At 40.6% G+C, this 24,605-nt stretch overlaps 1 protein-coding gene across 1 annotated transcript in view; it reads left to right on the plus strand.

The window, feature by feature from the left end:
* Positions 1 to 23,584, plus strand: part of COL9A1 (collagen type IX alpha 1 chain) — a 59,028-nt gene extending 35,444 nt beyond the window's left edge. The window contains exons 23-32 of the mRNA XM_087774802.1: positions 376 to 429; positions 1,192 to 1,263; positions 11,903 to 11,938; positions 12,046 to 12,090; positions 13,867 to 13,899; positions 15,698 to 15,844; positions 16,292 to 16,346; positions 18,426 to 18,614; positions 21,400 to 21,477; positions 22,698 to 23,584. Of these exons, the coding sequence (XP_087630928.1) occupies positions 376 to 429; positions 1,192 to 1,263; positions 11,903 to 11,938; positions 12,046 to 12,090; positions 13,867 to 13,899; positions 15,698 to 15,844; positions 16,292 to 16,346; positions 18,426 to 18,614; positions 21,400 to 21,477; positions 22,698 to 22,882 (894 nt within the window). The 3' untranslated portion in view covers positions 22,883 to 23,584. The remainder of the gene's footprint in view (positions 1 to 375; positions 430 to 1,191; positions 1,264 to 11,902; positions 11,939 to 12,045; positions 12,091 to 13,866; positions 13,900 to 15,697; positions 15,845 to 16,291; positions 16,347 to 18,425; positions 18,615 to 21,399; positions 21,478 to 22,697) is intronic.
* The last annotated feature ends 1,021 nt before the right edge of the window (positions 23,585 to 24,605 follow it).

The raw sequence follows: 24,605 nt of genomic DNA on the forward strand, positions 1-24,605 counted from the left end.
GAGCAAAAGCCTAAAGCTAAGCATGCGCGTCAGAGTTGTCTTGGTGAAGTAAATGTGTTCATGACAGGTAACTCTCAGGTGCGATCCCGTGAAGGGGACTTCATTGTGTATAATCACTCAGCAGGCTGAATTAGTTGAATCGTTTAATGCTAACTAAATATTGTATGCCATCGTTAACTAAAAAAGTTTACATTTTGCAGAAAGTTTCACTATTTTTAATGCGTGTGATATTTTTGCACTGATAAACAGAAGTCTTGATTAAAGCCAATGGCTATGTAGTATAATTCACTAAACATTAAGAAAAAAAGTCATACTTTATTCCCTGTTCACAGGAAATATTTCGGGAAGTAACGATGTCCTTCTGTTTCCTATAAGGGTAGCAGAGGGGAGCCAGGTCCTGCGGGTCCTCCAGGTTTACCAGGGAAATGGGTAAGCAGTTTATTTCCATATTCAGTGCTCATGTTTACTTTCAAGGAGCTATGATATCATCTGGAACTACACTTACAGATTTATCTATGCAGGGAACTGAAAATAATGTTGAAACGAGTGATTGTTGAGTTTCTTTTTCAGTCCTCTGTGGCTGTGCTAATATTAGCAAATGCTGTTTTAAAGTATATGGAGATGTGTGGGACTTTTTCTCCTGTTTAAAAAAACATAAATCCTGTGATGTGCAAAGTTGGGTTGCATACTCCTGTGTGGGCTGTGTGTACTTGGGGAACAGGAGCAATGAAAGACTGGCTTTCTGCTAACAGCTACGTGAAACTAATGAATGGAGCAGATGATGAATGCCACCTTTTACCAGTGCTCCAGCAGTATTTACACAGTAACAGTCAGAAGCATAGCTGGGGAGGTTTGGGCTGAAAGAGCCTGCTGTTCAGAGGAATGCGCAAGTCACAGAGTGCAAGATCTTAGGGAGTATTTTTAAGAAAACCATACTGTCGTCGAGGGACTGGAGGGTGGAAAGCCCTGTAAGCAATTTCTGTTGTGTTTGTCAGCAATAAAATCAGAATAAGATGCTGTTTAAAGGGCTGTATTTTGGATCAGCCCTATTTTCATCAGATAATCATCTCTCATCAAGTTAGGACTGTTCTGGGAATAAGATTGTGCCCCATCCGCTTGTCAGGGTATGACCCTTAGTTGTTCATTCTAAACCAGACTGAGTAAGTTTACACCCTTGACTTGTTTTCACAGGGTCCCCAGGGTGATATTGGACTTCCTGGACTGCCAGGTCCTCCAGGCCTACCTGGTGGTAAGGGTGACCGGGTAAGAAATGCACTTGTATATACAGACTGCAGTTTGACGTCAGGAGTAAATATGATAATTTGAGCCTTTTTTTGCAGGTTTTACTTGAACTAATGTCTGGTTTCTTGTTTTGCATGTAGATCTGTTAACTGCTTGAAAGCAGTGCTCTAGGTGCCCATTAACTACTTGTAGCTCATAAAATATACAGGAAGAGTCTTGACAGTGTTACTTAAGGGACTGAAATAAGATTACTGGCCTAAATATTTCCTTTTTTTGGAGTTGGAATCATTTAAAGGCCTAAATCATATTGCAAATCATTGACTCAGCCAGATCTGAAATGGTAAGTCAGGGTCTCTGGTCACTAAAGAGCTTTGGAACTTCAGCCCTGGTCTACAGTAGATATAATGCCTTTTACATATGTCTTAGGGCTTGCTATGGAAATGCACAGGCTGATGCAGCTATTGAGACACCTATGTATACATGCCCAATTACAGGATATTAGTACCTTTTCTACTATTTTGTTAGGAGGGAAGAACTGGGCCCTGGGGATCTCACATACCTGCAGAAGATATCCTGCTTTGCTGAATAAATGTCAGTGAAGACTATATATAAAAAAAACACATGTTCCTTATCTTCTCTTGCTCATAGGAGGCTACAGAGAGTGGAATTCACTCACCAACCTTAGATGCCTTTGTTATGGAAATAGTCGGTTCTACACTGTGTTTCATCCTTCTTACTTGAGACATCTACTTCAGTATTAAATGAATTGTACTTTTGAAGTGCGTCTTCCTTTCCACTGACAACAGAACTGTTAGTGAGACATAGGTATTGCTGCTGTAGATGTCTTCAGTTGAACAGAGGAATTCTGCCACTGGTATACTCCCAGTATACATCGTAGGGTGGCTAGATAGGGCTTGTAGTTGTTTTTGGCAGTTTTTAAAAGCTGCTCAGGTACTTAAAAACAAGTTCCTAAGACAGTCTTTATTGTTGTTGAGGAATTTCTCATGTGTTTGTTTTTTTTTTTTTTTTAATGCTGAGATCAGGAACATGTTTCTAGTTAAATGTAAGTATTGACATAAAGCAGTCTTTTTTTGTTAGATTGGTAATGATTCATACTTTAGAATTCTCCAGAGGGAGACTGAAATTACCTGAGGAAGCAAATCTGGAAGGAAAACAACTAGTATTTGTTGCAGTGGTGACAATCTCCCTCCAAAGATGTCTGATTTTCTTCATTTACTGTATAAAGGGTCTGGACCTCTAGGATAAGAGCAGAAGGTAGATGCTGTAAACAGACCCAATGATATTTAGGCTACACCCAGGAGGTTTCTGTTTATATAACTGGCAGATGACTGTGTCTTATGCCTGGAGCTTTTTTTGAATCCTAGAGTCAGTTTAATGCCCTCTGCAAACACCTTAAAGTCCAAAAAGCTATGCTAGCAATTACCTCATCCTGTGATTGCTTTTTAGCTTTCCTGTTTCGAGAGTAGTGTCAACTGGATCCACTTGTATCTTTGATTCATTTTTTTTTTTCTTCAGTCACATAGAGGCTGGAGTGAATTTTCTGAGGCAGGCTTAACATGGCTACAGCTTTGCCAGTAGCACTGATCTGCAGTATGCATTCTAAGTCAGAAGCCTGGAGAGCATTGTGCCACTCTATCCTTTCTTTACCCTGTTCAACTTGCAACTGCACCTGTCTTATACAGAGCCAAACATCCTTGTCAGGGTTTGGAAATAGGTATCTTTGTAGCCTTGTTGACCTTAGTCTTTGGGTCAACCACTGGTATCAGTAAGTTCCAGACTGAAGTAAGCTTTCTTCCCTTCCTGATTTCAAAACTTTATGGTTTTGTACACAGGGATCCTATAAAGTTCTGTTGTGAAGCCCACATATGCATAAGAGTTGATGTAATCAGCAACCAGAAGCCAAGTAGAATTCACAAAAAAATGTATTTCAGTAGTCACTCTTGATCCCAAAGCTGTTAGATATTGGATACTATCTGCTGGCACCTTGTCACATGCGGGCAATTTTGACTGCTTAAAGAACCACTGCCAAAGAAATCAACAAAAGTGGTTTTATTGAAATATGACATTGTAAAAGTGAGACTTAACAAAGTTCGATGGCAAGGTCCAGTCTATTACTTACTGCAGAGGATATAATAATGATTCAAAGTTACCAACACAAAACCTTAGTGCACTATAATGCAAGGGTATGCGCGATGCTGGTCACTTACCAACGATCTGCAGCTGGTAAGGGGTCTCTCAGCCTCAAGGAGTAACCTTGAGACGTGTCCCAGCTCAAGGAGAGATCACCGCCGTGCAGCCAGCTGCTTAGCAGGGAGAGCTTGAAAAAGGCTTACTCAGGCTGTCATATTTATGGAATGAAGTGGTTGGCTCGTAGCCAAATTACATGCGATGGAAAAGGTAAGCACGAGACTCCTTGTACCCACAACTTTCTTTGTTCCTTGGCAAATGAGTCTTGGAAGAACCAGGTGCTATTGATGTGTTAATTGCATGGTCGGTGTTGCAGTTTCCAAGCCCATATGCATCAGTGGTCACCATGTCACCCCGTTCCTGTGTGGGTTTTCAGAGACCAGATTGGAACTCGAGAATTTCTTGGCCTGGTTATAGCCTTGGCCTTTACTTCTTTCGGAGCCTGAACCAGACTGCGACTGGTTTGGTCAAGGAGTTGAGTGCATCCATCACACTCCACTTCATGACTGCAGTCAATCCACTTTATTGAGTCATAGGGTGGTCGTACGGTTACCTCTTGCCTCTATGTCATAAATATGTGGTATATTGCAGATCGGCGCTGAGGGTACATTTATCTGATGAGTTGCTTAGCTTAAGTGTTACAATTAATACTAATTATATACCATTGCACATACAGAATCAGTTGATTGTGTATGTTTTACATGTTGGAATAACACAATTTGTTTCATTATTCGCCAGACTTTGATTTACAGAATGATTATGAGCAACAAAATAAAGTCAGAACTAACAAAACTACAGCTGGATATAAAATCAAATTCAAAGCTCCAGTTGATGTTGGTGAGCATCCAAAGAGAGTTTCCCATCAGTGGTGTTCTCCATCTTTTTTCGCTCTTCCTAGGACGTGCTCTATCTTCTCTGGTTATGATAGATGGTAATCAGGGTTCTTTGTCTGTTGTTTTGAATTCGTTTTAGCAATTGACACAGGTCATCATGTTGCAACAGTTTTCTTAGCAATGTCAGATTCCTTCCAATGGGGGTAGGTAATAAATCTTGATACAATGTATAGTTAGATTGTAACAATTGGTGGGATGTGACAGGAGCTGAATATGAAAGACAAACCTTTTGTTCAGTGTCAAGACAAATGTCTTGGGCCTTAATGGTATTACTTTCACAAATAAATCCTTGTTCTTCCCATACAAGACGTGCCACATCAACAGCTTTCCATTTGTTCCCATTTTGTTGGGCCCATACTCTGTGTTCTGACAGGTAGAGTACAGTTCCATTGTGATTTAATCCCAGTGCAATGATTGGGTATAGGGTGTATACCAAAGCATTGCGTATTGTTAAAACAATGCTTTACTATAGGTAGGCTCATAAGTGAGATTGACTAGATACACCAAGATTGGAAATCCTTTTTGAACTGAGTCACGTTTTCCCAAATTACCTTTTGAATCTCAGTGGGCAAGGTGCCCTCATCACCTTCCCTTATAATTGCCGCTACAGTAGATTGCACCAATAATTGAGCTTGGATACAGCTAAGAGCTAGAGAGACATTATTCTGGGCAACGCCAAGTGCGTCTACAATTAGTTGGTGGTCCTTCTTGTTAGTTCTTTCCCATTTAGGCAATATATCAGGTAAGAGCCATTGACTAATTCCCAGTGCCAGCAAAGAAGATTGAAATGGATGTTCTAATTTATGCAAATCACTCATTGCCAAACTTAATTTGTTTGCTAAAACTTCAGTGTCTATGCTGTTTGATACTCCTTAATCCTGTTCCTAGGTTGCCAGTCACATCTCTCCTTGTTCGTTTTGGAGAGGTGAAGGTTCTCCCATGCAACCATGCTAACCATCCTGTATCGGATGTATTTAGGAATGGTGTGCAGGTACGTTTAATTGCAGAGATATTAACCTGCATTGATAGTTCCACTCGTTTGAGGGACTACGATGGGTTAAATAGAACTTGTTGCTGGCCTGTATATTTAATAGCATAGGGTCCGATTTCAGAAATCAGGGGATATATAGTTTGGTTGGTTGTGGGAGCAATAAAATAGGGAGTAGGTTAATAGGCAGTAGGGTTGGTGTAGTGTGAGGGCTGGGAATGGGTGTTAGCGTGACCTTTAAGGATAGTCCCATTTCCATTCTCTTTCCCTGTATCTGTCCACAGGCATACTGCCTCTATAGTTGTGTCATTAAAGTGGAAACTAATTACACAGTTGGGGCATGAGAAACAGTTTGCTCTGCCTTTTGATTGAGTTTGATTTGTCCTTTTGATGACTACGTAGGTGTTTCCCTTTGAATAATTTGTTACATTACATTCAATAGAGATTTTGTCACCTGATGTAGCAGAAATAAGGTGACTTTTATTTGCTTTTACCATTGTGTGATTACCAGTGATTGTCATTGCTAGGTTTTGTCTTGGTTTTCCCAGTATTCCTGTATTCCCATCAATTTTAGCCATGTATGGCGCAGAATGTACTATAGTTACCATATTGATTAGCATAAGCAAAAGAACTGGAAGTTTCCATCCCGTGCATTGGGCTTGTTGAGGTGTGAACCAAATTTCATCCATGCTGGTGATGATTACTCCTGTGAGAATGATAAGCAATCCTCCGATGGATTCCAGGATCTCCGGGGGAGGTGTGCTGGTATCATTCCTGGTATTGTTCCTGAAAACAAAAAACAATAGAAGTCTCAGTGGGATTTTTCTGGACTGGTTACCCCTTCTAGTTAGTGGCTAGGATGTATCCACCTAGCTCTAATACAATGTTTAGCTCCATTGCTGTCTTCTGCTTCCCAGGCCAAATGCAGGGTTTTGTTAGTGTCATTGGGACGGTGCCAGTTTGTGGGAAATGTACCATAATGGGTTACCCCGGTTGGAGGGCAATAGGGTATGTTTTTACACCTGATGGAGGTGCTCCATAAGGTGCTGACAGAAAGAATGCATGAGTGACTGGGCTTCCTGTTAGTCTGTATCGGTTATTCAATAGGTAAATCATTTCAGGCAATCGAGTATGCCGGTGGGGCTCGTGTGGTTTAAGACTCCTTTTTAATAGACCATTTGCTCTTTCTACTACCCTGTTTGATGGAGGTAGTAGAGGGTATGGGATACCCATTGAATGTCTTCCTGCTTTGCCCATTCCTGTACTTCCTTGCTGGAGAAATGTGAGCCTTTGTCACTTTGGATGACATCAGGGGCTGGTAGACCTGAAAACCAAGAGGATAATCCCCGGTGATGTTCTGACCATTAGCCTTCTGACATTTAGTTGCCATAATTAGGCCTGAGACAACTTCTACTCCCATGAAGACGTACAGATATCCTGACGAGGGTTTAAAGGGTCCAATGTAATCAATTTGCCTCACTGACCATAGGGTTTTTCCTTTATTGAGATGTAGGGGTGGTGCTTCAGCAGGGTGATCCATTTGCAATTTCAATTTGCATTGGGGGCATTCTGTAAGGATGATTTCACATGCTTTCCTGTCTAGAGGCCAACCTTGGCTTTGAGCTGCAAAATAAAGTGCTTCTTGGCCTGTGTGGCCTAATTTCTATGCAACTATTCTCCCAGTTGGTACCATTCGGGGTCTGGTGTGTCTCATGTTTTCATTCCCCTAATTCTGGTTAATTCATCTGCTTGTTGGTTCCATTTTGTGGCTGGCTGGTCATTTTTTACATGGGCTTTTACCCATCCTAGTTTGAATGGCGCTTGTCTAACTACATCTGATAATTGCCAATCTTCAGTTCTCCAAACTGGACATCTATTTACCTCCCAATTTAGGACTTACCATTGACAAAGTCATTGTGTGGCACCTGCCCACAGGGCATAGGAGTCGACATACGTAGATGACTTTTGCTCCATTTTGTGCTGCTAAAACAACTGCCCTTAATTCTTCTACTTGTGCACTGCCTTCACCTTCTTCTATTACTCGTTTGCTGGTGGTAATGTCTAATACTGGCCTTAGACCACCATCTACCATTTACTCTCTTTTCTGAGGCATCGGTAAACCAAATGTCTTCAGTCGTTGTTCTCGTGGTGAGGGGACATGCATTTAGAGCTGGTAAAGGTTTAAATGACTGGTTTAGTGCTAATGGGTTGGTATTTATAGGCATTTGTAATATGGAAATTTTTTTATGTCCTTCAGTCAGTTGTATTTCGTCTGCTACTCCCATCAGGTAGGCGTACCGTTTCGTGGTGGTGGGTTTCTGTGGGGAGCAGTTCCTTTCAGAACTGTTTCTAGCAAATTAAATGTCCCTCTAGTCTGGCAAGGTTGTCCCTGGGGTATTTTCTCAACTTGTTTAACTGCTCGGACTAAAGTCAGAGGTCCCTTTTCCTACTCAGAATATCTCTGTTCTGTCTCTTTAAATGCAGTTGAGCTAAACATTAAAGGCCTTTTTGGCCTGTTCGACCAGTTTGGAATAGATTGGAGTAAGTGCTATGTTCTGCAAAACCCCATTCTTCTATAATAGAGTCACAGAGGTGCCTTGGCCCCAGTGACTGATATGTCTTTAATTCCTGTATTAGGGTTTTGACTGCCTCTTCATGTTCTGGCTTCCATTTCCATGGTTTTCCTTTTTGTGAAAGTGAGTACAGTGGGTGAGCAATGATAGAAAATCCAGGTACATGTTTCCTCCAGTACCCTCAAGTGCCCATAAGCTGTTGTATTTCTTTCCTAGATTGGGGTATCTGCAGTTGTTCCATTTTACTTAGAGCGTCCGGTGGAACTGCTGCACTATCTGCAGTCTACCCAGCAGCTAAAAATTTTATTTATCTACTTGGTCCTTGACATTTTTCAGATGGAACCTCAACTTCTGTTTTATATAGTGCTTGCCACACTGCTGCTGCTGCTTCCCCCACTCTTCCAGGGGAAGTCTCTCTGATCAGAATATCATCTATATATTGGTACAGTTTCACATCCTGAGGAAGTGAGACCGTCTGTAAAAGTTAAGCGAGTGCAGCATGAGCAATCATAGGTGAATATTTATACGACTGTGGGAGTCTGTTAAAGGTATATTGTATACCTTCCCAAGTGAAAGCAAATTTCTCTTTATCCTCCTCCTGCACAGGGACCATAAAGAACATATCTTTCACGTCTTGTACTGCCATCCGTGGGTGTGCGGCTGCTTGTAGCATGGCTGTTAAACTTGCAGTATCGGGTACTGCAGCTGTTAGCAGAGCTGTGCTGGCATGACCTATTGTCAGGCACCATCTCCCATCCGGCTTTTGGACTGGCCAGACAGGTGAATTGTATGGGGAGTGGGTTCTGGAAAGAATGTGCTGTTTTTCCAAGTCTGCTATTATGTCAGAAATGTCATTTTGTGCCACAGCAGAAATTGCATACTGTGGTACACTGGTAATTTTTGCATCGGGGAGCGCAGGAGCTGTGTGCAGTATGCATACTGTAGCCCCCCAATTTCTAGCAGGGTTGGGGTTGCTACTTGAACCGAAGGACCACATGCTGCCATCTGGCAAGCGCCAGTTTCGTCCAGTCAAAACATTGAAACGTTTTCATTCTGCTTTTTAACCGCAAAGCCAGTAGATGACATGTGCTTCTTGCCTGGGAGCCATAAACTAATTTTTGCGATGCTCGACCATCATCTCGACCTTTTCTTCCAAATTTTGTTTTTCTCCTTTTCTTCCCTGTAACTGCTTCTGTAGCTGCTCAATTTGTAAGGACAGTAATAACTCAGCTGCCTTCCTGCCTTTTATTTAGTCTATTAGATCTTATTTCTCTCTATTATTACGTTTCCTATACTGACTGGAGGCTTCTATACAGACACCTAACATCTTACAAATAATTCCCTTTACCATCTTTAGCATTTCCTCTTGCTAATTTTAGTTGTCCTTTGATGGCACCCCAGTCGTGCCAGTGTCCACGAGACCATTCTTCTGAGAGTTTGGGACTTGGACTTATTCCATGCCTCCGTAAGTCATCAGTGATACTACTTGCCATCCTGCTGACTACGCCAAGTTGTCGCAGGGGAGGTTTTGACCGCTTAAAGAACCACCGCCCAAGGTATCAGCAAAAGTGGTTTTATTGAAATATGACATTGTAAAAGTGAGACTTAACAAAGTTCGATGGCGAGGTTCACTCTCCTAATTACTGCAAAGGATATAATAATGATTCAAAGTTACCAACACAAGATCAAAGTTACCAACACAAAACCTTAGTGCACTATAATGCAAGGGTATGCGCGATGTCGGTCACTTACCAACGATCTGCAGCTGGTAAGGGGTCTCTCAGCCTCAAGGAGTAACCTTGAGAGGTATCCCAGCTCAAGGAGAGATCACCGCCGTGCAGCCAGCTGCTTAGCAGGGAGAGCTTGAAAAAGGCTTACTCAGGCTGTCATATTTATGGAATGAAGTGGTTGGCTCGTAGCCAAATTACATGCGATGGAAAAGGTAAGCACGAGACTCCCTGTACCCACAACTTTCTTTGTTCCTTGGCAAATGAGTCTTGGAAGAACCAGGTGCTATTGATGTGTTAATTGCATGGTCGGTGTTGCAGTTTCCAAGCCCATATGCGTCAGCGGTCACCATGTCACCCTGTTTCTGTGTGGGTTTTCAGAGACCAGATTGGAACTCGAGAATTTCTTGGCCTGGTTATAGCCTTGGCCTTTACTTCTTTTGGAGCCTGAACCAGACTGCGACTGGTTTGGTCAAGGAATCAAGTGCATCTGTCACGCACCTGATCTATTATAGCAGAGACAGCAATACAAACCAGTGTTAGAACAATGGGTCCTGCTTCAGTGGATCTTACAGAGCGGTTATGCAGAGATGTTACGGAGAATGGCCAAACCCCAGCATTCACCACTTACTTACGCTGTTTCTGATTCATATATTTTGAATTGGTTTCAGACACTCTGGTTCTGTCTATTTTAGTAAATTAAACAGCACCAGGCCAAGACCCAGACCTCGTCACTGGCACACAATCCTTTATACTGGTAAATAGTTAGTGTAGCCCCTGGTACAGTTTTGGCTGATGCTGACTGGCAGTTTCACAAACAATTCCTGGGCATGTTGAGAGGGATGTTTACAAATAGACAAGCAGTATGTAAAAAAAGTGGGTATTTTCATATTTTTCCATCTTACCCTATTGAAATTTTGGGAGTCAATGTAGAATAGATTCAGATAGTTTCAGCTGTGTTTTTTTTTTATGTTTGCTAATACAAATATTACAGGCCACGTTTCACAAAAGCAAAAGCTTCTTCCATTTCAACCTTATCTATTGGAAGTTTTGATGCTCTAAGGGAGTGTAAGTGGAGAACAGAACTCCCAAAATGATGTTAGGCTCGAAATCAATGTCTTTTTGTGTGAGTAAATGGAAAACCTTAATAAGACAGGATTTTGAGAACACTTCAGACAAAATAGTTTCAGTGTTGTTTGACAAAGTCGGAATGCTAAATAGGTCTGTGATTTCCACTGCTTGGCTTTGTGGATAATTTAGTATTGACTCTTTGTCCTCAGGAACATGAGAACAAATCTGAATTCGTTAAATTGTAGATGTTACACCGGTTTTTGTGCCTGATCTTATGTGAATTAAATGGCTCTCTGAAATGGGAGAGAAAATGCTGTATCTCTGTTTTAGAATTTTTTTTTCTGCACAGTTATAGTTCTTTTGGAATGTATATGTTTGAATGTGCACAGAGTGCAAAGAACATTTAAGGATAGTGTGATTGGTTTTCTAACAAAACACAAATACTAAGATTTTCTCAAATAATACACTGTTCTACAAATGAAATGCTTTTACTATAGAAAGAAACTACATATTTTTGAAAAGGATCAGGTCATTAATTTATTCCTCTTTGGTTCCTGCCTGTCCACACAGGTACATTTTGTTACAGGATTCTAAGATGAAACATAATAATATTATTTTTTTAAAAAAAGGAATATCAACTTTAAGATACAAGTCATGCAGTTTTGACTGTAATGATCAAAATTCTAGAGACAGTTCTGCTAAAAAACGTTGAGAATTAAACAGCAAGCAAGACAAGATTGTGACTGAACTTGTGGATGCCTCAGTGTGCTTATCCCACATTAGCAGGACTGGTATGGCCTACAGCAATGCAGAATACTTAATAGGGCTAGAAAAAGTGATACACTTACTGGATTTTTTTTTACTTCTAACTTCTAAACAATTTGCAGAGCAGAGTTGTAGCAGCTGCAAGAGCATCTGCCTTGTAGAAGGGGAGATCTACTGTTTGACAGTCAGAATCTGTACCATCCAGTGTGGCAGCGGATTGTGTTTTCCATGCTATTGCTTGCCTTCAGTCTGTCACCTTAATTATGTATTAAGATTTAAGTGCTTTCATTGTCATTCTTAAAAATTGGCATCTTTAAAGGTCTCTTGCATTAATGATAGATGGTAGGGAGGATTGAAGATAACATAGTATGCTTTCGAACCTGCAGTTTCAAATTCTGATTTTATTTATTTATTTTTTTATCTTTAACCTTTTAGGGTTCAGTGGGTGAACCAGGACCTAAGGGTGAACAAGTAAGTCATGTTACAGGTCATGGTACTTTCAAGTCACACTACCAAATGCTGCAGCACATTAAGTTGACTAAATCTGAAGGCTGATAGTATGTCTTTTTTTGATATAGGGTGCACCTGGAGCAGAAGGAGATGGAGGAGAAAAGGGTGACTTGGTAAAGCATTATTTTCTCTTCACCTCATCTAATATTGTGGTGTCGTAAATTAAAACTTTAAAGTATTGTTGGAATGCTTCAAGCATATTGTTTCCTCATTGAAAGTCACATTTCAGTTTTATACTACCTGGGCATTGCAGAGCACAGCAGTTCCATTAGCCTGGTCATGCCATTCCTGCTGTTTAGAAAACACTCTGAAATATGCATGTTCTATTAGGTGTACAGTACAGGCTGCCTTGGAGGGGGGTGTGTGTTCATATATGTATATAGATAGCTACATATGTAGAGATACACCAAGTGTTTCTATATAAATATGTATATGCATACACACACCTAAATTCTTGGTGTTTGAGGCAGTGAGCATGAGGAGGTATTTTAATTCAGGTGAAACAGGAGCACAGATAATAAATACCCGTAATAACTCAGACTTGATATTGAAATGTTTTGTTTTGCCTTTATCTTTGGAAGTAAGGTAGCAGCTGGCTGTTAGGGAGAGGGAGAACGGTCTGGGAAGAGGCTGTGGAACTGTGATATTGCTGGAGGAAGGTGTATGTACTGTAGGAGTGTGGCGTGTTGTGAATTCACATGGGTAATGCCTGGGTCATGTGCCCTTGGGTAAAGAGGATTTGTTTTCCTACAAAAAGAGAAATGTGCTAGTCCAGCTGTTCCTATGGGGCCCCATCCCGCAAAGCCAGAACTTGCTCTTTCAAAAGGAATTAAACCACTCCCTATTTAAAAAAAGTTAGCCAGGTTGTGTGCTGGAAACGAGCACTTTTTTCCTACACTCTGCAATTCTGAAAGGCTTTTAAAATTAATTAACAGCCCTAGTGAGCTAGTTGTCCAGTAATGCAGCTTTACCATCACTATATGGATTCCCAGGAAGCAATACTATGGGTTGTTTAAGTGTGGTGCCAGTTAGTCTGTTTTTAAACCGATAACAGTTGTTATTTCTACTTCACTTATGGCATATTCATTAACAGACAAAGTGGCCTTTCTCACCTTTAGAAACCAATTATTTCACCAATGACATTTAGGAACTGGGAAAATACAATTTTCAGAAATCTCTCCAAGAGTAATATGAAAACAGCGAAGAAGATGAGGTGATCTATTTCATAGGTGATTACAAGGTTTTGAAACATTTTTTTTTTTCCCCCAATTCAAAGGGAAAACTAAAAACTTCTGAACAGTTGGACCGCTATACACAGTCAAGCGACAGGGGGATCTCAGGGTTGTTCAAACCAAGAGCCATGTTGCTGGGAAGAGGAACTTCTAGGGTTTGGCTTCTTCAGAGCACATTGGGTAGACACCTGCCTGGTTTCTGTTGCAGTTGTGTCAGGCCTAACACAACACTGCAAAATACCTGTAATTCTGTCAGACTAGAAAATCCTGATTAAATAATGCTTCCTCTAAAGGTTGCAAGCAATCTGCTAAGATTGTCCTGTGCTGTAACTGTGGTTCGAGAGGGTAGAGCCATGTGTCTAATTCTAAGATAAGCAATACAAATGCAATTATGATAAACATGCTTTCTTAGTTGTACCTTACAGAAAAGTGTTTGAGAAAGGCATTTTTTGCAAAGAAAATAATCTGAAAGTTAAGGTTTGTTTTCAAATGAACTGTAATTCGAGGTGCAATTTTTGCATAAATCAACTAAATATGTGAGCTTTTTTGTTTTATAACAAAAAAATTTAAAAAAAAATCATGTCAAGTTTACTGCATTTGTAATGGCTATGATAATGGATACTCTCTTCTAATATAGTTTGTCTTATTTTTGCTTAGGGTGATATGGGATTACCAGGAGCAAAGGGAGCTGTAAGTATAATGAATAGCACTGTTACACAAATACAAAGATCCAGTAGATTAGATAGGTGGTTTTCTGATTTAAGAAAGAAAATACAAATAATGAGCTGAGCTCTTTATCACAGTTAAATTGAATGAGTTCCAACAGTGTTTCTTCTGTTTTAAGTTTTGAATACGGTTAATATTAAAATGAATTGGCTTTGGAAAATAAGTCACATCCTGAATTCTAAGCTCCATAAAAGAGAAGCATTATTCAACAACAGTGTTCTGGCCAACTAATTTTTTTTTAAGGAAATGAATGCAGTCTTTGTACAGTAGGTGTTGTATAGAAAGGAGGCCCAGTGCAGTGGCTGCGTGCAGCCTGTAATCTTTATGCTGTGAAAAAGCTGGCAGCAGGACTGTGATGTCTGTGAAAGCAGTATTTATGGCCCAGATTCCTTCTTTTTTTTTTTTTTTAAGAAAGAACAAAATGATATCTTTGATGTGGAAGGTGAGCAGAAGCTTGTATGTCACATAAGAAAAAGAATGTGAGAGCTGAACACATTCTTTTATTTCAGGATCACTGAAGAGTGGGGTTGTTAGAGCAGCTGACAGTTTGGGCTATGATACTAACATATCAACAGTTCTGCCTACAGGGAACAGAGGCTGAACGTAACAAAAAGAGCCGTGCTTGCGTTCTCAGTGGCCTGTGTGACTTTGCGGCTAAGCAAATGCAAGCTAGAGAGTCTTTACTGCTGATCAAAATCTTACAGGAAGGACAAGAGGAAGAGACAGCGTAGAGGAGAACTCTGTAGTTTTGTCCCCCTAGATTTTTAAAGTCCTCTTCGCTTGATGAGAACCTAGAGTGCTTGTCATACTAGTGAGTACATACACAAAGATGAGTAATCCATCAGGGAACCTGGTAACTCGCCAGACTGGGCAAGAAAGAAATGATGGCTTCCTGGTTGTATAGTCCACGAAGGGAATTTTGCTGTCTTCTTAATATAGTTGTCTTAATATATCTGTTGAAGTGTGTTCTTTGGGTTTTTTCCCCGACAGAAGAAAATTAGCTGTCTGAGATGCAGCATAGATGGAACTGAAATGGCTCCATCCTGTGGATTTAACTGATACCACAGCTGAATAATTTGCCATGTTTTTGAGCATTTCTTTCAGCAGGTGTTGGGTTTTTTTTCCCCATTAGATTTGGTAAGCCATAAGTATGTAGGATTTTTTTTTTTTCTGTTTGTTTTGGTTTGAGGGTTGGATTTTGTCCTGTTTTGGGGAGTTTGTTTGGTTTTTGTTTGTTTTTTTTCTTTGTTAGTACTACTGTTGATTAATAGTAGTACAGTAATGTGTATTGAAAGTAACTCGGAGGCACCTATTGACATACTCTCTATGAAAGAGAATGAAAGGCATTTGGAATGAGCAGGGAGCTGGAATTTTTGTAACTTAAGGAGCACTTAATGTCTAGAAAAGTTGCATGTGACATGCACGAGGGCCGAAGTAGAAACCAAGTGTAGGAGATATGTTCTTTGACAAAAAATCCAATGTCTTGTGCATGTCACTATGGATGCCCATTTGCCTCTTTTCACAGAATATCTTTTTTTTCCACTTCTCCCCTTTAAGGGAGGAGTACAGACCTCCTTTTAAGTTTATAAATCACACAACCACTGACTCCAGTCACTTATTTAAAAAGCAGCTGTTCAACACCTCTACACCCCAGTGTTCATTGCTTTGCATTTGCAAATAGCTCCTGTCACCATTTTGATATGTCAGAATGAGTCTAACTCTAGTATAGCAGTCTGTTGAAAATCTTCTCTTTCATTGTCAGGTTGGTAATCCTGGAGAGCCTGGTTCCCGTGGGCCTGAGGGAAGTCGGGGACTGCCTGGCATGGAAGGGCCACGAGGCTCACCTGGACCGCGAGGCTTGCAGGGTGAACAGGGTGCCCCAGGTCTGCCTGGCAGCCAAGGTCCAGCTGTAAGTACTGTTTTAACGTGATCGGTATCTTTTGAACGCTGAGCTGTCACTCACACCACTCCTTTTCTTGCATCAGGAGCTATGTACGTATGCAAAACCCAAGTGCCACAGCAGAGTTTGAAATACACTGTACCTCACAACACACATTTGTGCACTAGAGAACTCTTAAGGTGGTATATAGTTAGGTCCTTGGGTTCTCAGCTTTCAGTTCAGTTCCATTTTCTTACGCCCAGCCCACTGCTGTAGTGCACATGTACCATGTGTGATACATGGGTGCATCACACATAATATCTACCTTGCTAGTCAAATTGACTTCAGCTGGAATAGTTGCACTTGCAGGGACTGGAATATCTTTTATTGACCAGCGCATTTTTCACATCAGGCACACTTATAAAAGGTATTGTGATATCAACTGTTTTTTTAAACTAGTATTTTTTTTAATCCTAGGGAAAAGAACCAACTGATCAGCACATTAAGCAGGTCTGCATGAGAGTCATGCAAGGTAAATACGCTAAAAAGCATTTGATGTTTCTTGTGCATTTAAATCAGCATAACCTACTGCTGTGGAGGCAACCAAGATTTTCCCACTCTTAGCCAGAACAAGTAGCGTGGCCTCAGCAGGGGACCTGGCAGAAAGTCTGCCCACAGGTGAATGTGGACACAATATGAGAGAATATGAGAAAGAATTCCCTTATTTTATATATACTTTGCAGCCTCATTGAAATACCTGTTGATTCCACACTATTACTATAGTAACCAGGTGATAGACCAGAGTGTTTTTATGATATACGTATATTTTGTGTAGAAATCACTTGCTATGTTTACATATATAAAAGTACACTGCTCCACTGAAAGCTTGTTTTGCCATTTGTACTCACACACTATTAGATTACAGCAAACAAACTGTGTGCAAAGTAGGTGAAAAAAAAGGAGCAATGTAGAGAGAGGCTTTCTGTAGATAACATACCATAAAATGAAAGCAAGGGGCAGATGTTCAAAACCCTAATTATATTTGCTCAGTTCTTCTTGACACACACAGTTGGGTGCACGGGATTTACCGAGTTTATGAAAAATTTATGTTGCACTGTAAGCACAAAAGATACTTTTCAGTACTTGCTGTTGAAGATGCCCTTGGGGATATTACGCCTTTGTAATGTTAAGAGTTTACCAGAATGAAATTGCTGCTCATGATTGAATCTAAAAATTATCAGTAGTCATCACTGTTCTTGATACTGCCCAACAGGGTATTTTTTTTTTTTTTAAACTTTCTATAAGTAGGATAGAAAGGCCTTTTAAAGTGATCTCTTGAAAGACACAGTAATATTGAAGAGGATTATAGTGAAATCAGATATGATGCTTGAATTTATTCATAACCATCAGAATTAGCAGTGAAGAGAAGCATATGGGAAAAATCTAGATTGTCTTCGTTGCACCCCTCTTGAGAGCCCCTATAATTGTCAATGCTGTCATGCTTAAAAAAAAAAAAGACAAAAGAAGTTTAAAAAAAAAAAAAGAAAAAATCAGTCCAAGCGGGTCCCTGGAACCTCGTCAGCTTAAAGACAACTGTAACTGAAGTTCAGCTCCTGAGTAGGCTTTGCCTGCAGATTGATATCCCCAGTCGTCTTCATGTATCTGCTAGCCATAGTTCCTGTTTTATTTCAGATCCTTTGCACCCCCTCACCTCCCCACCCCCATCTTCTTCATTTTTCTTGGTTGCGGACACAAAATAACCAGTCTTGCCAAGTCATGCAAACTTTATAGCAAATGTCATATGGAGTTGTGTGTGGCTGTATCCAGAGAAAGTTATTTCTAAGGCATGCTTGGAAGAGGGATTTGAAGTCTAGAATAGAAACTTCAAGCCAAGAAAGGACTGCTCACATGCTGTTACAGCAGTGGCCTGAAAGGGGGATGAAGAAAAGGGAATAGCTAGCTTAGACCGGTCCAGGGAATGGCAAGCTGATCCTATGCCTAATGAAGAACAAAGCTCCTGCTGATTTACCTTAAGGAAAGATCAATATAAAATGTTTAATGATTTATCAAATTTGAGCTCACGAGCACCAATTTGAGGGGTTTCTTTCCTCTGAAAAAGAAGGCCTGCACTTACTTTGCAGGCCAATGCGGATGACTGCCCTCATGCCTTTCAGGTGTTCCTTCTTGCAAAGATGGATCTTAATAAGGATTAACAAGTAGCAATGAAGAGAGATATTTGCTCTTTTAAGAGGAAGGAATTGCATGAGTAAGTTTTCTTGCTAGACGGTTGAAATTTAAATGACATAGAAAACTATAAGGACATTTCTAAATAAACCATATATATTTAAGTCATTTCAGCTTGCAAACATTAAATGTTTAAGATGTAGGCTTTGGCATGACCAGCTTCACAGTGTGCCTATGCAGTTTCCCTCCAGTAGTACTAAGATAATGTATGTAACAAGCTTTGTAACTAGCATTGTGCATAAGGAAGGTGCTGTACTGTGATCTGTCGGTTTCTGTAGCAAAGAATACACCTTCTTCTTCAGTGAACATGAGAATCTCTCCATTCAGATCCACTTACTGCTTAATTCTGTCCTCCTGTTCATTGCAGAACAACTAGCTCAGCTGGCAGCCAGTCTTAGGAGGCCAGAATTTGGTGCTCCAGGTCTTCCTGGCCGACCAGGGCCACCAGGTGCTCCAGGGCCTGCTGGCGAAAATGGCTTCCCAGGACAGCTTGGACCCCGTGGCTTGCCTGGCCTTAAAGGTCCCCCTGGTGAGATCGGTCGTAAAGGTCCTAAAGGTAAGAAGTTCTGTAACTGGCTTTCAGTTGTTGACTGCTCTATTTTTTTGTGTTGGTTTTTTTTTTTTTTTTCCTTTGGATTACAGATTGTGGATGTACATTGTACGCATGTAAAGTCCAAAGAGATCCTGAACTAGCAACCTAAGCTATTTCCTGTAACTGTTGCGCTGGTTGCCCCAGTGATTAAAGGGCACATTGGCCTGGCCTCAGCGAGGCTTGTTTATAAATCTGTTTTTGCCATCAAGTCACTTATACAATATGAGAAAGGACAGACATCTGCCTCGAACTAGAAGTAAGCAGCTGAGTCAGATTCCTAATATTAATTTTCCCTCTCACGGGCTTTTGAGGTTTGTGTTTTTCGTATGCTGAAAAGTTCCAGCAGTGATTCTCTCTTTCCTCCACTCAGTCTGATTGTGGACCTCACTTCCGCAAGACTTCTGTGGTCCCAAAAGCTAACGTAAACAGTCAGATTCATTCGCTAATCTCTAGCCCATTTTTCTAAGTCTATCCAGTTTCTCACTTCACAAGTGACTGATAACAATCATCTGCCTCTTTTATTTGGGTATAATACTTGAGCCATTTAACAGCATTGCACCATGTACCACAATCTATTGATTCTTTGGCAAGAACAAATCCATAATAAAATTGACTAACCTTAAACTTTACAAAAAAACTTTGATCTAAGTTAATCTGTTTTGTTCCTGACTGAGAGGGTTTATATCCCTCCAAAGGATTATATAGTAGAATTTTCTGCAAAGTCTTACGACCACTATGTATGTATTAGTTTCTATTCAGCAGTGGGTTTGAGGTGTTTGCTTGAAGGAAGGTTTTATTTAAAAATTGTATTTCTGCACAAAGCTGGTCTGTCACTGAATCAGAGCATTTACTTTTGTCTCAAGTTGTATTTGAAAGTAAAATTGGGAAAACCTTTGAGAGAAGGAATAGAATACAAACAAAGTAAACCTGAACAGCATCGTTGCTGGAGCTCTGTTGCTGTTTTCATTTAATGTAATGTCATCTGTATTTGCAGAAGCAACAAAAAAAATGGAGATACAAAGGTGATCTGATATGCTGAATTTGATTCATCACACAGCAGGCCGCAGTGTGTTATTATTAAAAAAAAAAATCCACAGAGCATAAAAAAACCCGAATCAAACAAGCAAAATGCTTTGTTTCCTATCATAATTGTCATCAAATTCCAAGTTAGCTTACAGTAAACCTTGAAATACAATTACAGATACGAGAGAAGTGGTGAATGCTCTCATGCAAGAGCTGTTATGATGGTACATGGCAGGCACCCTGAAAAAAACCCTCAGTGCTTCACTCTGAGTTCCTGGTAGTTACCGGAGTTCCTCAGAGGTCAGAGAGATGAACTGACTTTCCCCATCCATTTTGGGAGTTGTCTGGGATGGGAGTGAGAGGAAAAGGGTACCCAGGACACATGATAAAAGGGAAAAGGAGGAGGATGTTGAGAATGGTTTAGAAGGGCATGGTAAAGAGGAGAGAGAAGCACAAGAATGTGTTACCGTGAGACAGAGCAGAAGATACAAAGGTACAGTGATTTTAACAGCATCAACAACAGCAGAGTCAAAAAGAGCTGGCTGGAGGAAGGCGGTTATAGTGACTTTAACGAGCAATCGGGGGTAGTGAGGGAGGGCAGAATCAGAAATAAGAAGTTGGAGAAGTTTGGGGTAACCAGCAGTAAACACTATTCCAAAGTGTTAAGTAGCTGGAAATAGCAGAATTATATATGGGTAACCTGACATCAGTGCTTCCAGTAGCTGTGTTTACAAAGACAGGCTGAATCTCCACATTGACCAGGCAGTCTGAAGCGCAGAGATACGATTCCTCCTCTAGTACCCTGCATGCATCTTTTATTGAAACTTGGACTTTTGTACTGACTCCTGTGTTCCTTTACATAGCTTCCTCCTTTCCTGCGGTGCCGTTTCTAGGCAAGCCCCAAACTTAACAGTCTACTGCAACTCTCCTCACTGCAGTACAAGAAAGTATGGAAGTATAGAATAAAGCTCACTCAAACATTATTAGGCATCTACTTGTGACTTTTGACTTGCAGCAAAAAAAAAAATAACATCAAGAGTTTACACAGGGTATTCACGAGTGATAGATATATGTAGTTTTATGGAATGTATACAGTGAACAGAATTTGAACTTTACAACCAAAACAACAAAAAAAGCTTCCTCTTATTACGATGCTTCTTGTTTGGAGCAACGTATGAGTTTGAAGAAACGCTGGGCACCCACCAAAGAAAAGTCTCCGTAATACCTGTATACGAGAATGAGGTCCTTTGTTTTACTTTTATGAACGTCTTATGTGGATGTCAACAGAATACTGTAATGTGTACAAGCCAGCTTCTCTTTTCTTCCCTGCACTAGCTATCTCAAGGACCAGCACTTGGGAATTTTTACTTATTCGTGGAGTTCACGTGGTCTTGCAAAAGCCATTTGCCAGTACCCTCAGTCTGTATTCCAAAATAGCCTGTGTGGTTCTGTGGGTTTGGTTTTTTTCTGTTACACAGGCTATGGCATATTTCATGTGGTACTTACTGTCCAGCCCCAGGCGTTCGTTTTTCTCTCCAACATGTCTGCTGCTGAGTAGAACTCAAATGGGGGGAAAAAAATCCAAACAAATCCCAAACCTCTTACAAGGACATGTGTCAGGACTTCATTCAAAGATGCTAAGAACACATACAGCCACCTGAATTCTTTGCTTATTAGCCATTCGCCTCTGAGCGGCTGTAACTAATATTTTGTGAATTTGCTTTAGGTGAACCAGGAGAAAGAGGAGAAAGAGGATTTCCAGGCAGAGGACCGAAAGGTTACCCTGGACCAAGAGGTCTTCCAGGTAAATATAACAAGGATGAGGGTAAAGAAGGAAAGATGTAGTAAAAATTTATTCAGAACTGATACCTCAAGCTGCCTTGAAAAGATAAAAGGTGTCCATTAAGCAATAAGCTTCCAAATAACAGTACTTCATAATTTTTACTTTGTAGGTAATAATACAGTCACAAATCAGAATTAAAAGCTCTTTTACTGAAGAGCTACCACCCCATTTATCTCAGTGGAGAAAGATTAGGAAAAATGTATACAAAAAAAAAAAGAGGCAATCAATCACACGTATACATATGTGTGATTGCCTCTTTTAAAATATATTTATTTATATATAAAATAAAACAAAAAAAGGCCACAAACCCCAGATTATCTCACAGGCAGCCACAGCAGTCTTCAAAATCTCCATTCATCATTAGGGCATTCAAAACACAATTCTTTATTTTTGTGATTATTAATTGCAGTGTTATGTAATAGGGGTCCAGGACAGATTCTTGCTGATAAGTGCAGCACAAGTGGCCTCTAGTGGCCAGTGAATGAAAAGAAACACGTTCTTTCCATCGGTGTCTCTGTACTATGCGTTTCTGTGTGTATATACAGGCAGAAACTGCCAAAATTTGTTCTCTTTGTAAAAAGAAGAAAAAAAAAAATCAGTCGAGTATATACTCATACCTAGAATATCTGTGAAACTCGGAGTTGTCTTCTTTAGCAATTTATCGTTGAAGAGGCTTACTAAAATCACTATATTTCATCCCTTCATTGAAGATGTAGAAGTAAAAAAATACTTTAGTGCCCAGCAGTTCGACTCTATACATCTTTTTCCCCAACACATCTGAGCGGAGAATAAAAATAAATTCTTGATGCGTCTCTTTTTCTGGAGCGCTAACATAACTCTGAAATAGCGAGTAGCATCTACACCTTCATAGGCATCGCCAACAGGACCGTCTGCAGTGCTGCAGTCAGTCCTACTGGGTAGCTTTTTACAGCAGCGGATCTGCCCCAGTATAACTGGAGAGGGTTGGGCCTGAAATTTCTTTGCTGTAGGTGTGTTAACACAGCCTGGTTGTCTGTCAGAGGAAAACTGTCCCTCTGAGTAGGCATCTCTCTGGGGACTCCACTGAGAGCAGTAAAAAGCCATCTTCATACAACTGTTAAGAACAGGATGTTCCGTAAAACTACACAGATACTAAGCAAGTCACCTGCTGCCAATTTTTAGACCTGCATCCACTCTTCCAGGTGAACCAGGCAAACCCAGCTATGGCAGGGAAGGCCGTGATGGTGAACGAGGTCTCCCTGGGGTGGCCGGTCAGCCTGGGGTTCCTGGTCCTCCTGGCCCTCCCGGCCCTCCGGGGTACTGCGAGCCGTCGTCTTGCAGAATGCAGGCTGGACAGAGAGCTGGTAAGAACATGAAAGGGCCGTGAGTGGGCAACGCAAGTGCCACGAAGTGTCGCCATCAATTTACTTCTTGCACAGGCAGCTGGGAAAAAATAAGGAATGAAGGAGAAATACAAACGAGGAGGAACCTTTCAACCAAGGTTTCAGTAAGGCATTTTTAACACAGTGGCTGTACATTCTTTCAAAAGGTGTACTTAGCAACACAAGCTGGAACAATGGTGCTTACAGAACTACACAGGTGATGCCTTCTGGCTCCTTCTCCTGTTGAAGGAAAAAAAGGCACTTGTCTCTTTTTATTTTTTTTAAATAAAGAGTTTCTGTGATTTCTCCTCCTCCCCTACTTAATTCCTATGTGTGATGTACAGTGAAATAACATGTCTCCAGCCATCAAATAAAAAAGGAACGGTTTATTTACTTCAGTTGGAGCAATTCTTTTATGCTTATAAAATAAATTCCAGAGCACTCCCGAGCAACTTACTTACATCACTTCAGGCACAGTCATTTCATTGTACGTACGTGCTGCACAGGATAGGCCGAGCCTCCCTCAGCTCTTCCGTTCAATTGTAGGAACACAGCTGGGAGGCTGTTCCTCTGAAAACTGGCCACCCCTGACACCTTTTACGCTGTAAATCACTGTAAAGGTATGATCGCTGGATTCTCATGAACAAGCCATGCGGAATAACCTCTTCATTTTCCACTCCAATTTGTGTTGCATTCATAATTTTGTATGAAGCCTATTCCAGCTTGCCTCCTTCTACGTTAAATTAAAATAAAAGGCTAGAAGCCACTGTCAAGGGAATTTTAAGTCCCAGAAATATAAAAGTTTAATAGTAGAGATTACAGATTTTGAAGTAACATCTGTGGTTGTACAAAAAAACCAAATAAATAATGTTTTAACCCCCTCTATGTTTCTGTATGTATGGTTACAGTCAGTACCAACAAACAGAACAGCTAGAAGACGGCCATTAGACACCCCAAGTTGCCTTTTTTAGATAAACTCAATTTTTAGAGGAAAATGCGCAATGTGGATATTTTGTTTCTCTCTGTACAAATGAAACGATTTGTGGTTTTGACTTTACCTTCTCTGAAGTGTATCTTCTCTCAAAGACAACAATGAAACCATCCTATGATGTTTTCTTTTATTTCGCTATTAGTCATCCAAATGTTCAAATACAAACTTTGGCGCACTTGCTTTAAGCACTGATTTTTTTTTTTCCTAGCCCTTCATTGTCTGTGTTCCAAATAGTGGACGTGTGTGCCACGTGGGGCTATAAAGAAATAACGTGATCATTTGAGCTATGCATTTGGCCTGTAACGTATAAGACAACACTAAAGGGAAAGATACTGGTGTGCTATATACTCTAAAAGGAATTATTGAAAAAAACCCAATGCAAAAGCCTTCCCCAAAACAAACCTCTAGCTGCATCTAAGAGCCGCTTCTCTGGCACCTCATGTGTTGACAGAAAATGCCTAAATAGAGACCGCTTGGGAGAACACTGTCTGAGAAAGCTGCCTACTAAAAGAAAATATATTTGCACGTTTATTAGAGACTTCTGAGAACAAGTTAAATGGGCTTAATTTTGATAATTGCTTTGTGTGGGCTATGTGAACCTCATGAGGTTCAACAAAGCAAAGTGCAAGGTCCTGCACGGGGTTCGGGGCAAGCCCCGGTATCAGTACAGGCTGGGGAATGAAGGGATTGCGAGCAGCCCTGAGGAGAAGGACTTGGGGGTACTGGTGGATGAAAAG

The sequence above is a fragment of the Nipponia nippon genome, unplaced genomic scaffold, assembly GCF_047370975.1.
Source record: "Nipponia nippon isolate SJK-2023a ecotype South Korea unplaced genomic scaffold, ASM4737097v1 scaffold_4, whole genome shotgun sequence".
In the NCBI taxonomy this organism is placed as follows: Eukaryota; Metazoa; Chordata; class Aves; order Pelecaniformes; family Threskiornithidae; genus Nipponia; species Nipponia nippon.